The sequence below is a fragment of the Delphinus delphis genome, chromosome 9, assembly GCF_949987515.2.
Source record: "Delphinus delphis chromosome 9, mDelDel1.2, whole genome shotgun sequence".
Taxonomy (NCBI): Eukaryota; Metazoa; Chordata; class Mammalia; order Artiodactyla; family Delphinidae; genus Delphinus; species Delphinus delphis.
The window spans coordinates 101632114-101644518 of record NC_082691.1 but is presented as its reverse complement, the minus strand read 5'-3'; the positions used below and the strand labels follow the sequence as shown (position 1 = coordinate 101644518).

Here is a 12405-nt window from a genome sequence, read left to right as displayed (position 1 = left end):
CCACAGAAAACCCAGGAGATACAAATAAGCAAAAGTAAATAGATAAAACGGGGTGGGGTGTGACCCTGTCAGAACTGGAGGGAAATGCACCTGTGATTGAGTCCCCGCGTTGCAACTGGTTTGTCTGTAACCCTGGCGACTTAGCCTCCCTGAACTACAATTTCCTTATTCATACAATAGATAGTATCTTACCCAGTTACCTACTGTGCAGGTTGAGATGGCGTATGTAAACGCCAGCACGAAAAATACACTCAAGAAACCAATTCCACCAGAAAGGCCGGGTCGTAACCTACAGATGCCTGCGAAGCCTGTTGAGGGGAGGGGGACCCACGGGAGCCCTGGGTGACAGTTGAGCACAAGCCCATGAGGTGGGAAGGTTGGACGGCTGTGGGCCTGGCTCTTGTGGGCCTGGTACGGCACCCTGAAGAATTGGGGTTTGTTCTGTAGGTGATATGGAAGTCGTGTTTTCGTTTCTGGTTTAGTTTGGTTTTGCTTTGTCATTTTGGATCTGGTGAAGGTGCTGAGAGTCATGTTTGGAAAGCAGTGTTTAGGAGGATCCATTGGGGGCGGGTGAATCGGGGGGATGGGCCACAGGCAGGAATGTCCCTGAGACCAGTGGTAGGGCCACTGGTCCTACCTCCAAGAGTGCTGACCCTCCACCCTCTCAGGAGAGCAGGTGAAAAAGCTCCGAGCCTGAAGAGGAGCTGTGAGCCTTCAAGGGTCAGTGGAGACTTTGGAAGCGAGAACACGTATGCAGGAGAAGACGTTGACCGTGTTCGTGGTGGTAGCTTGGTGGCCAGAGCACAGTGGTTTGTGCTTCTCCGTCTCTAATGAATAGTACCAGGTACCTGAGACCGGGGCTTGCTGGCGGTCAGAACCGCAGAAAGTCACTCCCACCCCGTAAGTCATTCGCAGGCGCTTGTCTCTAAGGGCAGCAGACCTTTGACCACTTTGGACGGGGCAGCCCGTTGCCCTGGCACGGCCAGCCATTCCAGGCAAAACTAATTAGGCTTTTTGCCTCAAGCGTGTTTGTATTGCTTTGGAATAAAGCACTCAGAAAACAAAACAAGCCCCGCTAACCCAGCAAGGCGAGTTCCAGAACCAGCTGGAGAAACTATTGTGATTGGCTGGGTCCCCGGTGGACCCCTCGTTCCTGCGCCCAGGGGGTAGCTGCAGGGCTGACTCCAGAGCGCCGGAAGTGACGCCAGCTTTTTGCCAAACCGTGAGTTTACGCTAGCACTGCCCTCTGGTTCCAGAATAATCCCTCACATCCCAAGCCGATGCTTATTTTTGTCCAAATGCTTTGCTCACACGTTTTCCCAACAGCAGCCCCGGGAGATGTACAGAGCAAGTGTTGTCTCACTCCGGCTGTTTCCTCAGAGGAAGGACTGAGGTTCAGAGAAATGGACCTGGGCTGCTGTCACAGAATATTCGTGTTTAGGTCTGAGAGGACCCAGAGGTCTTTCAGGTGACACCAGGGTGACTGCCACCAGGAAGAAGTTGATTATGAGGCTCCCACGCCACGCAGGGGAAGCACAGGGTGGGTGAGGAGGCATGAAGAGCGGGGGAAGATGTGGTTTCTGTGGGAAGGAGCAGGCGAGGCAGCTGAGCAGGCATAGGATTGGCGAGTTTGAATAACTTCAGCTCTGGGGGCTGTGGGCGCAGGGGCCACCCCTGGTTGTCTGGTCCATGGAGGGGTGAGAGCCGGTTGGAAGAGGTGAGGGGGTGTGGGCTCTGCATCTGCTGGTTTTCATGAGAAAGGTATGCTCCCAGGGGAGCAGTTTACTCTCTAGGGATTGGCGAACCCTGGGAGGGCCATCCCTCCAGGGTCAGTGAGGCCTCAGACGTCAGAGCATCAGAATTACAGGAAATAGGACAGGGTTGATACAGGCAGGGACGGTGTTGCCTTCTAGATGTTTGTTTGCAGGTAGTCTGGTCAGCGTTGAGGGTCTGGGGTTTCAGATGGGAGTTTGATTAGCAGAGCGTTTGGGAAGGGCCTCAGCCATCCTTCTTGCCAGAGAGAAAGCGGCATTCTCTGTACTCCAAGAGCGGGGAACCCCAGGGAGTCCAGGTCTCTGAAGCCATCGTGCTGCTTCCCTCTGAAGGGAGACGGGGACCGTGCAGGGGGCTGCGCTGGCAGAGGACTCGGAGCTCAGATGCCATCGACTGTGGCATCATCAGCCTCCCCCGCCTGCATTTGTCCTGCTGCCTTTTTAAAAGACCTTGCTGGGCCCTCCCTCCTGCCCCCTTGCCTGTGTAGTAAGGAGTTGCCTCCGCGGCAGCCCCCGACACGGTGGTAATGACAGTTTGCTGCAGTCCCGTCAATGAGGGGATCTGCCCGTGCACTGCCTGCATCGTGAGCTCCGGCCAGCAAGGCTGCCGCCTGCGCCGTCTCGGGCCAGCCCATGCTGCTGCCATCGCTTGTTGCACTGCTTTGGGGACTGGAACACACCCAGCCGGGTCCCCATCTGTTGCAGACGTGCGGCGGCGGCGGCGGCTCGGAGAGCAGCTGAACCCTAGAAATCGCCTGTGCTGAGGGGGCTGGGAAACCCTCCCTCTCTCGGGGACCTTTGGAGCGAGCGAGGCAGCAGGATTTTTCAGAGCCGGGGGCGCTGTGTCTCCCCCATCACTTGTGAGCCAGCGTTTCCCAGCCCTGCACTTCTGATGAGCACCCGGGAAGAGGAGACCTCCAGGACCACCTGGGGCTGAGTAAGCAGACCTCCCGGAACTGGATTTCCGCATGCATGGTGATTGTACGTTCGGGGTGGGGGGCGGGGGGTGGAGGGGGGAGCTCTGTTCTCTCATGACGCTTTGTCTCCGCCGTATGCAAGACGGATGCTGAATCCTCGCTTTGTTCCTCGGGAGCCTCTTGTTAAATTAAACACCTCCAAGCCGAACCAAATGTTCCTTCCCTACCTAGGTGCTGTGTGTTCTCTCCTTACGTAACTTTTTCTTGGTGGTTCGGAGAATCACTCGTGAAGGTGGCATGTACGTGCGTGGGCGCATTCATCTGTGTTCCCCGTACGAGTTCAGTCCCCCTCCCCCTCCCACCCACCTGAGTGCGAGGTCTCCCCACACAGTCCCCCCACCTGCCTGAAAGTTCCCTAGCTGAAATCTTCAAGTCTGACGTTCCCTGCTTTTCCTCTCCCTTCCCTGAGTCATCACTGATTGAATCTGTCCCAAACGGAAAGGATCGGGATGCTGCAGGGACCCCTGGGCATGGCCCCGTGGTTCCTGGGAAGGCCCTGGACCACATATTCGCGCTGGCTGGTCTCCTGCCCTTGGAGGGTGAGCTGTCGAAAGCGTACTTGTTGCTTTTAACTTCTGGGAAATACATTGAAGAAACAGAAAACAGGAGGAGGGTGGGGAAAGACAGGAAGGGGAGGAAGAGAGGATGGGAGATGTCCTGACCCACGACTGAGCTAAGGCTGGTCTGTTGTCTGCGGGAAGGAGGAGGATGGAGGCTGAGAACCGGAAGCCTGAACTGGCGCACGGGTCTGCAGAGCCACAAGTGGAGCTGCGGGCTGGACAGGTTGGACCTGGAGACGCGGCCCAGGCTCGACCTCCACCGGCACCGGTGCACGCTGCTTTGAGCAAGCCACGTCGGTTTTCCTCTGGGGGTTTCTTCCCCCTACAGTCCCCTCCCATACGCCAGGGGCTGCACTAGTTATGAGTGGCGAGAACTTGAGCTTAGAGTCCCCGATTGCTGGTATTTGAGTCCTGGTGATTGGGAGAGATGGGTGGGGATGGAGTGGGGTTATAGTAGAATGAAGCTTGAGCCTTTGCTTCTGAATTTACAGTCCAGTGGGGAGAAAAGAGACTATGAGACGATTCAAGACTCGCGGGCTGTGGGGAATCAAGCCCTGGATCGTGGCAGACTCTAGGTGATGAAAGACAGGTCCTTGGGGTTGGTCGGGGGCAGGTGGGAGAGGGCTGCGCAGAGGAGCTGGGACTCGGCAGGCGCCCCCTGGGCCTGGGGCGCAATGGGGTGCAGCAGAGGGTTCTGCCGGAGGCTTACGTGCGAGAGCAGGGGAGACCCCAAAGCATAAACGGTGGGGGGACTCTCAGGTGTGACGAGGTAAGAGGCCTGCCGGAGCCGAGGGCAGGGGGTGGAGAGTCAGCACATGAAGCTTCCTGGGAGTGGGAGAGACACAGGCAGTGAGCTTGAGCCAGCCTCCGTGGGCTCCGCTGACCTATCAGCCAGGTGACCCCTCGCCCTGAAAACAGCCCAGGGAGGCCTCGTCACCCGGCCTCTCAGGACCGGGCTCCTTACCTCTCTAGCTGCTTCCCCAGTTTGCATGGAAACTTCCAAGGGCTCAATCAGTCTAAGGTGGGGTGTTCTGTTTTTGCTTTTGTTTTTACCCACTATTAAGCCTATGAGACAGGTGTAAGCTCCTTTTTACAGAAGAGGAAACGGAAGGTTAAAAGGTTAAATTCATTCAGGGAAAATAACTGAAAATCTAGGATATTTAAGGTTCTTAATCTTCTTGCCTCACCTAAAGTCGCAAGCGTTGAATTGGGAAGAGAAGCCAGGTATCCTGAGGCCTGACTCCCTCTTTACTGAGGAGTTGAGTGGGGGAAGGGGGCTGGGAGACTGAGGATGGGTGGAGGGAACCTCATCCCAGGCCGTGGGCTCCTCTTCAGGGCTGGTCCCCAGGTTGGTATTGAAATCAGATCTTCAGTGAAACAATCTCTTGAGTCCTACGTGCCAGGCGCTGGCCATTCCAGGATGAGAAAGACACGTGGTCTTGACGTCATCAATTAATGGTGCTGAACGGCCAGGGATCCCAGAAGTGTGAATTTTGGGTTCTCATTTCGGCTCCGCTGTTTCTGATTTTTGGTTTTTGGGAGCAGACACAGTTTTTATTTTATTTATTTATTTTTGGCTGCATTGGGTCTCCGTGGCTGCGCGCGGGCTTTCTCTAGTTGCGGCAAGCAGGGGCTGCTCTTCGCTGCGGTGTGTGGGCTTCTCATTGCGGTGGCTTCTCTTGTTGCGGAGCACGGGCTCTAGGCGCGCAGGCTTCAGTAGTTGCGGCGCGCGGGCTCAGTAGTTGTGGCGCAACGGGCTTAGTTGCTCCGCGGCATGTGGGATCTTCCCGGACCAGGGCTCGAACCTGCGTCCCCTGCATTGGCAGGCGGATTAACCACTGTGCCACCAGGGAAGTCCCAAACACAGTTTTTTAAAATTGAGCTATCATTGACATACATTATATTAGTTTTAGGTGTACAGCATGATGATTCAATATTTGTATATAATGTGAAATGATCATCACAATAGTTAACATCCAGCACCATCATAGTTACAAAAGGATTTTTTTCTTGTGATGAGAACTTTTACGGTCTCCTCTCTTAGCAGCTTTCAAATGTGCAGTACTGTGTTATTAACTATATCAACCCAGCTGTTGACTAATGGAATCCTTCTGGATTTTTCCAGCCCCTCACTGCTCTCCTTCAAATGACAGAAACCTTATTCTTCCTTTGAAAGTATTCCAGGAACTTCCCTGGCCGTCCAATAGGTCCCAATGCAGAGGGCACGTGTTCGATCCCTGGTTGGGGAACTAAGATCCCACATGCCACGTGGCGGGGAAAAAAAAAAAATGTATTCCAGTCTCTCCTATCCCAAGACGCCCATCCCCTCCTACCAAACCCCTTTAGCACTTCCTCATATGCTGCCCGTGGGCTAATATAATTTAATGCCTATTCTTTTTGGGTTTTGCATTATTTTGTATTAAGTTGTGTTCATTTAGTTCTTGTAGATTGATTCAATTGATAACTCCCTGTGGTCCGTTGCCCCCCACCCCTGGCACTGTATGGACCCTGTGGCCCATGTCTGGTCATGAAAGCATGCATCTCAGCTCTCATCATGGGTGGTGACTTCAGGAAAGCAGGGCAGGACCCACAGGCAGGTGGCTTGCTGGAGGCTCTAGCTTCCCCCCCTCCTGCAGCCCTTGTGTCTGCCTGGACCAGACTCCTTTCCCAGAGCATGACTTAAGGTCCTAGAGCCCTAAAGCGGTTTAACGAGAGACTGCAGAGCTCTCGCCTCGATGACTAAAATTTCAGTTATGAGAGGGGTGTGATCAATTTCCTCTTTAACCCCAGAGCCCTTGGGCCCTGGGCTTGGGAGTTGGACTTGAGTCTGAATCCATGTCCTGCTCTTTACCAGCTGGGGACCCAGGCAAATTATTTCATCTTTCTGCACCCGATTTTTCTTCTAAAAATGGAGATAACAATAACTCAGTAACCACTGGGTTGGATGAAACCAGCTGACCAAGGGCCAGTTCCGGGCACGTAATAGAGGCTCAATGAACAGCAGGCCCTCCCTTTAGGTGGCGGTCAGTTGTGGGGTTCCCCCGCTGAGCCCAGCGGAACCTCTCCAACCAGGACCTTGAAGTGACCTGCTTTTCTGAGTTCCCTGGGTCTGTTCACTTGGGTTATTCATCAGGAAATCGAGGCTGGAGGGCTCTGGGTTCTGTTGGGTTCATGTAGTTCCCCTGCGGCTCCAGTCTGGCCACTTCTCCATCTGTCCTTGGTGACGGACACATCCAGTCCCTCCCCCCGGCCTGCCTGTCCTGTGTGGACAGGTTGTGCCCTCGGGTGGGTCATCTGCGTCTCCTGTTCATCCTAAGATACAGCGTGGTGGGAGGTGGGGAGAGAGTAGGAGAAAAGCAAACCTAGACCTGGGTTTCGTTTTGACTTTACTCTGCGGGCAACGTACGTGCTGACATTTTACTGTCTCATGTCTGCTTTTAAGGGTGGCTTCCACATGCCTGTGATCCTGGCCCAGCTCCTCAGTTAGAGCCTTGCTGTGCAGGTCCCAGTAAAGAAGAGAACAGAAGCCGGCAAGGTGGCCGGGACACAGCAGGCCCGCCGGCTACAGGCAGCACCGCATCTACCCCTGGAGGGTTGGGGGGTCCGGGCCACCCAGGGCTTGCAAGTCAGTGTTCAGCGTTGTCTCCCAGCCCACGCCTACTTCTCTTCTGGGTCCAGGGCTTCCAGGATCGGGTCTCACGGCTTCTTGGATTGAGAATCAGACATGGAATCGAGGGCAGAGGAGAGACAAGAGGAGGCACCTCAGCAGACTCATAATAACCCAAACAACAGACATTCTCCTTGACGGGGAGCTGCACTGACTAAGTCACGTGCAGAGTTTTCACGGCTGCAAGTAAAATTGGGGCCGACACTTGTGGGCATTTGGGGTGGTCTGAGACGTCCGTGGTGGAAGGGGGAACCGGGATGGCCTGTGTTCAGGGGAGGGGTCATAAGGAAACAGACAGAATGTTCTCCTCACCTAGGGTAGGGGTGGTGCACGACCCTCCAAATAACCAGGACCAACAAGCAGACTCTTCCATGAACCATAGCGGGTGTGGGACTGTCTCGGGAAGGAAAAAAGATGACAAAACGTGAGGTATGATGCATCAGGGCAAAGAGGCTCCTCCCGCACGGGAGTGAATCTGGCCCTAGGACCTGGCGCTACCGTTCTGGCGCGGGTTGAGGTGGACGCTCCTTTGCTTTATGCAAACCGTGGACACCCGATGGCTAAATCCTGCCCGCCCCGTTCTTCTTCTCAAAGCTGGGAGATGTGGGAAGACATTTCTAGAAGTATTTTCACCTGTAAGGATCAGAAGGGTGATTTCTACTTACCCAAAAATCAGCTATAATTTTTTAACTGCCATTACCGTTAGCCCTTCCCTACCCAGCTTTGGCAGGAAACAGGCAGTTCTTAAAGGCGAGTCTCTGGATGATGGAAACTCCTCCCCAGATAGAGCACTTGACTGGCCAGGTGAGCCTTCCTGTCTCAGAGTCAAGACCGAGCTGGTGGGGCGTCTGGACGTGCTCTCGGGGGAGTGTCTGCATTTCATCAGAGAGCAGGACTGATACGCTTTTAAGGCCAGGAAGGCAGAGGTGGAAGGGAAACTTCCGGTACCCAGGTGCCGGGGAGAGACCTCCAACAGAGGGGCAGGGCAGCAGCCACTCCTTCTGAGCGAGGCCAGGCTGACTCTGGCCCGGCGTGCCGGGGGCTTCCTGATACTGCACGGATCTGGGGGTGGGTGCGGGTAGGGAGGGGCTGGACAGGGCTGAGGGTTCATCCGTTTTGAACCTATTTTCTGCTCAGATTCCCGGAGCCCCCGGCCCCTGGTGGGATTTGCCCTTCACGCTAAGCCAAGTCCCAAGCCAGGCGTTTACCCAGAAGGGCCAGGCCTGGCTCTGAGCTCTGCTACAGGCATCTGTCACCACCCATTCACTCTGAGTCATCCCACACTCAATCTGCTCAAATCACAGAGCCTTGAAATGAGCTTTCCAGTTGGCCTTCCACCACAGATCGGGGGTGGGGGGGCACTCGGGAAGAAGGAGGGTCCCGGGCGGGGGTGGGACACGCCCAAGTCTGGCCTGGGGTAGAGTCGGGGGGCTCGGAGTGCCTTGCCTGGGGCCGAGAACCCCTTGCTTCCATCCCCTGGGGTAGGGTCAGGATGCCCCTCCCAGCCTCGCCTGCCCCTCGAGGTCTCACTAGCAGCCACCTGGCAGCTCTCCCCGGAGGACTCACTCCTCTTCCAGGCTGGCTGCCTGCACAGGGGGCGCTGGGCCTGGCTTGGGGGCTGGCCAGCTCCGCCCCCGGGAGAGGCTCGGAGAGGGGGCCTGGGAGAGGAGGGGGCCCCAGCTGCTGCCTTGGTCTCTTTCTCCTCCTCATTTCAGCCCCTATTCCCTTCCAAACCCCTGCTGGCTAGATGGGAACCATTCCCCCACTGTCTCCTAAGGGAGGAGAAAAGACTTCAGCCAGAGTCGCAAGTGTTTCTCTAAGCCTGGCCCCCGACCTGCACCAGGGTCTCCTGGGGGCCGCGGTCCCACCCCACCCACTGAATGGAGGTTCCCGGCAGCATCTTCTGTGCCCTGAAGACCAGCTTTGCAGGAGAGGAATCTCTGTGCGTGAGTTGGAATCAGCCTTTTCCCCTCCTGCTCATTTATCTAAAAAGAAGATTCTAGACCTTGCCCAAGGTCCAACCTGGCACCGAGTCTAGCAGTTTCTCCCCCCAAATCAGTTTTTTCTAATTTCACTCATGGAGAAAGATAAGGAACTCATTGTGCAATTGCCCCCCAAAAATCCAAAGAATATTTTCAATAATCTCAAATGCCTAGGGACTCTGGTTAATCCAGGGTCCTGACTGAGAGATGCCAGCCATGCCTCATCTGGAATCCTACCTGTCAGAAAACTGGAGCCCAGTAACATGCACTTAACAGTGAAGCCAACGTGACGTCACCCGGGCTCTGACACTGGAGGTACTTCAGGACCTCAGCAGCCGCCACTCTGACAAAATCTGGAATCCAGTAACTAAAGATGTCCGGTTGAGATAAGCTGGCTGTGGCCACTGTTCCTCATCACATTTCAATATCCACATGTTCTTGGCGCTCGGTGATCCCTACACCTCCTACTTGGCAGGAGGGAAAAGTGTAGTTTATAGAGAGGGGATGGGGAATCATGGCCTCAGCCCCGGAGTGTCCTTGGGCATCCCCTTCTCCACTCCTAGGGACCCCTGCAGGGCTCCCCAAGCTGGCTTCACCCAAGCACTTTTTCTGTCTGTCGCCACACCATCGGGTTTTCTCTCTTCTCTCTCAGGCCTTCAGAGTCCTCTTCTGAGATGAGCTCATCCAATAACCTGCCAACTCAGAGAAAGGGTTAGTTTAAGGAGTTCTGTCTCCTGGTTATTTAAATACTGCCTTGATCCGAATAAGGGGTCTTTGGATAGGAAATGTGAGCACCTTTGTAGCTTTGGGACGTCTCATATTTGGGGATTTACCTTTGGGAGAAATTGGGCTCTTCGTGTCCAGCAGATCTTTCCTCCTGGATCTGTAGCCACTGTGCGTCTAAACTGGGCTCTGGAAAGTGAAACACTGGCCTTTCATATCCCCGGTAAGGGAAGACGGGACAGCTGCGCCCTATCTGATGTGTGTAACAAGGTGCTTTGGCACCAGGAGGGCAGTTGAAACTGGAGGATTTTAGCTAGAAAATAAAGTATGTAACCGGTCTGTAACACACAGCACAGCTGCTTCCTGGAAATTCTACTCCCACTGCTTGAAAAAGCATATTCAGTATTCCAGAATTAGGAACATGGACATCTTCCCTGGGTTCTGTGGATTGCTTGTTTTGTTTTCTTCTCGCCTATGGTATAGGGATGGGTGGTGGTTGACCCGTCACTTTTTGGTCAGCTTTACTGACCCGTAGTCTACATACAATAAAATTCGCCAGTTTTAAGTATACAGTTAGGCGGGTTGTGATCAGTTTGCAGTCACGTGACCACTAGCCCAATGGTGATAACGGAACGTTTCCATCACCCACAAAAGGCCCTTCTGGTCCCTCTGCAGCCTGTCCCCTACCCATCCCCCTCTTGAGACTGAGGGTGGCTCTGTGTCTTCCCTATGAATGTCTTCCAGCACCACCCCAGACACACAGGGGCTACTTAACAGATGTTTAAAAGGATAAATACATCAGTGGTTCTAACATATTTTTGAAATCCCCATGAGACGTCTTCTGGTTCCTCCCATTCACCCTCGGTTCTGAAAGATTGTCTAACACGCATGCGTTAATAAATAATTTCTGCATTCAGTCATTCCTGATCTCAGCCTTCTGATCAGCCTTAGATAATCAGTGTCACCAGAGTTGATGAAGAGCCAGCTAAAAGCAGAGACTCACTGTCTTTGTTGCATGTGCTGTCCCGGGCAAGTGTGCAGTTCCCTTTCCACTTTTCAAAAGACTAGAAACGCTGCAGGAGCATCCGTGGCCATTTTTTGTTGTCTCCCATCCTAGACCAGAAATCACTGACCTACGTCGCCCTCACCTTCTTTGGTTTTGGATTTTTTTTTTTTTTTGTAGTAAATGAAGTCAGCACTTGAGCAATTTAGGGGCACACCTGGAGAACACCCCCAAAGGCTTTCTCAGTTTACAGGGACTTTCTGTGTCCCTAATTCATCACCAAGGGCTCAGAGTCCCTTCACCTTGCCTGGCTGAACTGCCCTTTCTCCTGTAAGTTTGGGACCCATCTTGCAGCGATCAGGGTGCCGTTGAATATGGCTCTTTCCCCTAATCACAGCTCTGAGAGACAAGATGCTATGGTCTACTCACTGGGCTCAATAATAATATTTTGCCCCTAAATAACGGCACCTTACCCATAAAAATCAGTCATTTCTTTTAAAGTAATAGCTAACATTTCCCAAGTAATTGTCATGCATTATTATAATCTCTTTATATGTTAGTTCAGATGTATTCTGTGTTTACATATTTAAATGTTAACTCATAATTTCGCAGGAACTCCTGTGACTCCCATTTTGTAGATTAGGAAACTGAGGCACAGAGAAATTAAATTTCACAAGATTACCTAGTTTTCTGATCATCTGTTGCTATATCACAAACCACCCCCTGGGGCTGGAGTTCTCAAGGTTTCTTCATGCTCCTGTCTGGCTCCTGAGTTGGTTTCACATCCCTTTCTCCATGCTGCTTCACCACGTGGCTAGCTTGAGCTTCCCCAGAGCATGGTGGTCTCAGGGCGGTGGAATTTTTAACACGGCAGCTTTTTTTTCCCCAGCGAAGAGTCCAGGAGAGCCAGGGATAAACTTCTTATCACCGAACTCAGAAGTCTCACTAACTCAAGTAGTTATTCTGTGCTTCCAGGTTACGTCAAAAATTAAATAGAATAGACACAAACGTAGGTTACATGGGTGCCATTGCTCACCCATCCGGCCAATGTTCGGTGGTCTGACAGCGTTGTCTGTTGGTGAGGCTGTGGCGTAAACAGATGCTGTCCTGCACCAGAGCAGAATGACCCAGACCTAAGGAGGGCAGGTGGCAACGTCTGTCAGAAGCCGTGACCGCGTTGCCCTTTGAGCAGCGATCACACGGTCCTAGAAACATGAAGAACATGCAGAGTTTTCACCGCAGCAGCCTGTGACGTAGACGGGGGGTGGTGGAGCTATTGTGTTCCATGCAGAACACACCGCAGATTCCAGAAAACCCTATGTGCCGACTTTGAAAGATCTCCTGGACATACACAGTGATAAACAAGGAATGGAGCAGAATATATACCAGGGAGCCCTTTGTATTAGAAAGGGGGGAAATACTTGACGTCTGCGCTCACGTAAAGAAGCCCCAACTGGATGTGCAGCTAGAAGTGGTCCCTTTGTGGGGGGGCGTGGCATGGATGGGGACAAGGGTGGAAGGGCCCGGCTTTTCAATTGCACATCCCTTTGTTTTGACTTTCAAATCCTATGAGTTTATTTTTCCGTCCGCACACAAAAAATTAGTTGGATGACATAGCTGTTGCTCACAGAGTGCTCACAACCTCGACAGAAAGTTTGTGCATAAACGGCAAATGGACAGTGCTGGAGGGGGTTGATTTTAAATGTAGTGGGGTGAGACAT

The 12405-nt window shown here is 53.2% G+C and overlaps 1 protein-coding gene across 3 annotated transcripts in view; it reads left to right on the top strand.

Annotated features, from left to right (window-relative positions):
• PRKAG2 (protein kinase AMP-activated non-catalytic subunit gamma 2) overlaps positions 1-12405 on the top strand; it is a 277944-nt gene that overhangs the window by 48738 nt on the left and 216801 nt on the right. The window contains exon 1 of one of the 3 annotated variants that reach the window (XM_060021148.1): positions 2173-2753. The exons of the other annotated variants lie outside the window; for them this stretch is intronic. Coding sequence (XP_059877131.1) covers positions 2745-2753 — 9 coding nt within the window. The 5' untranslated portion in view covers positions 2173-2744. Of the gene's footprint in view, positions 1-2172; positions 2754-12405 lie in introns of those variants that run through there. 3 annotated transcript variants of the gene reach the window in all.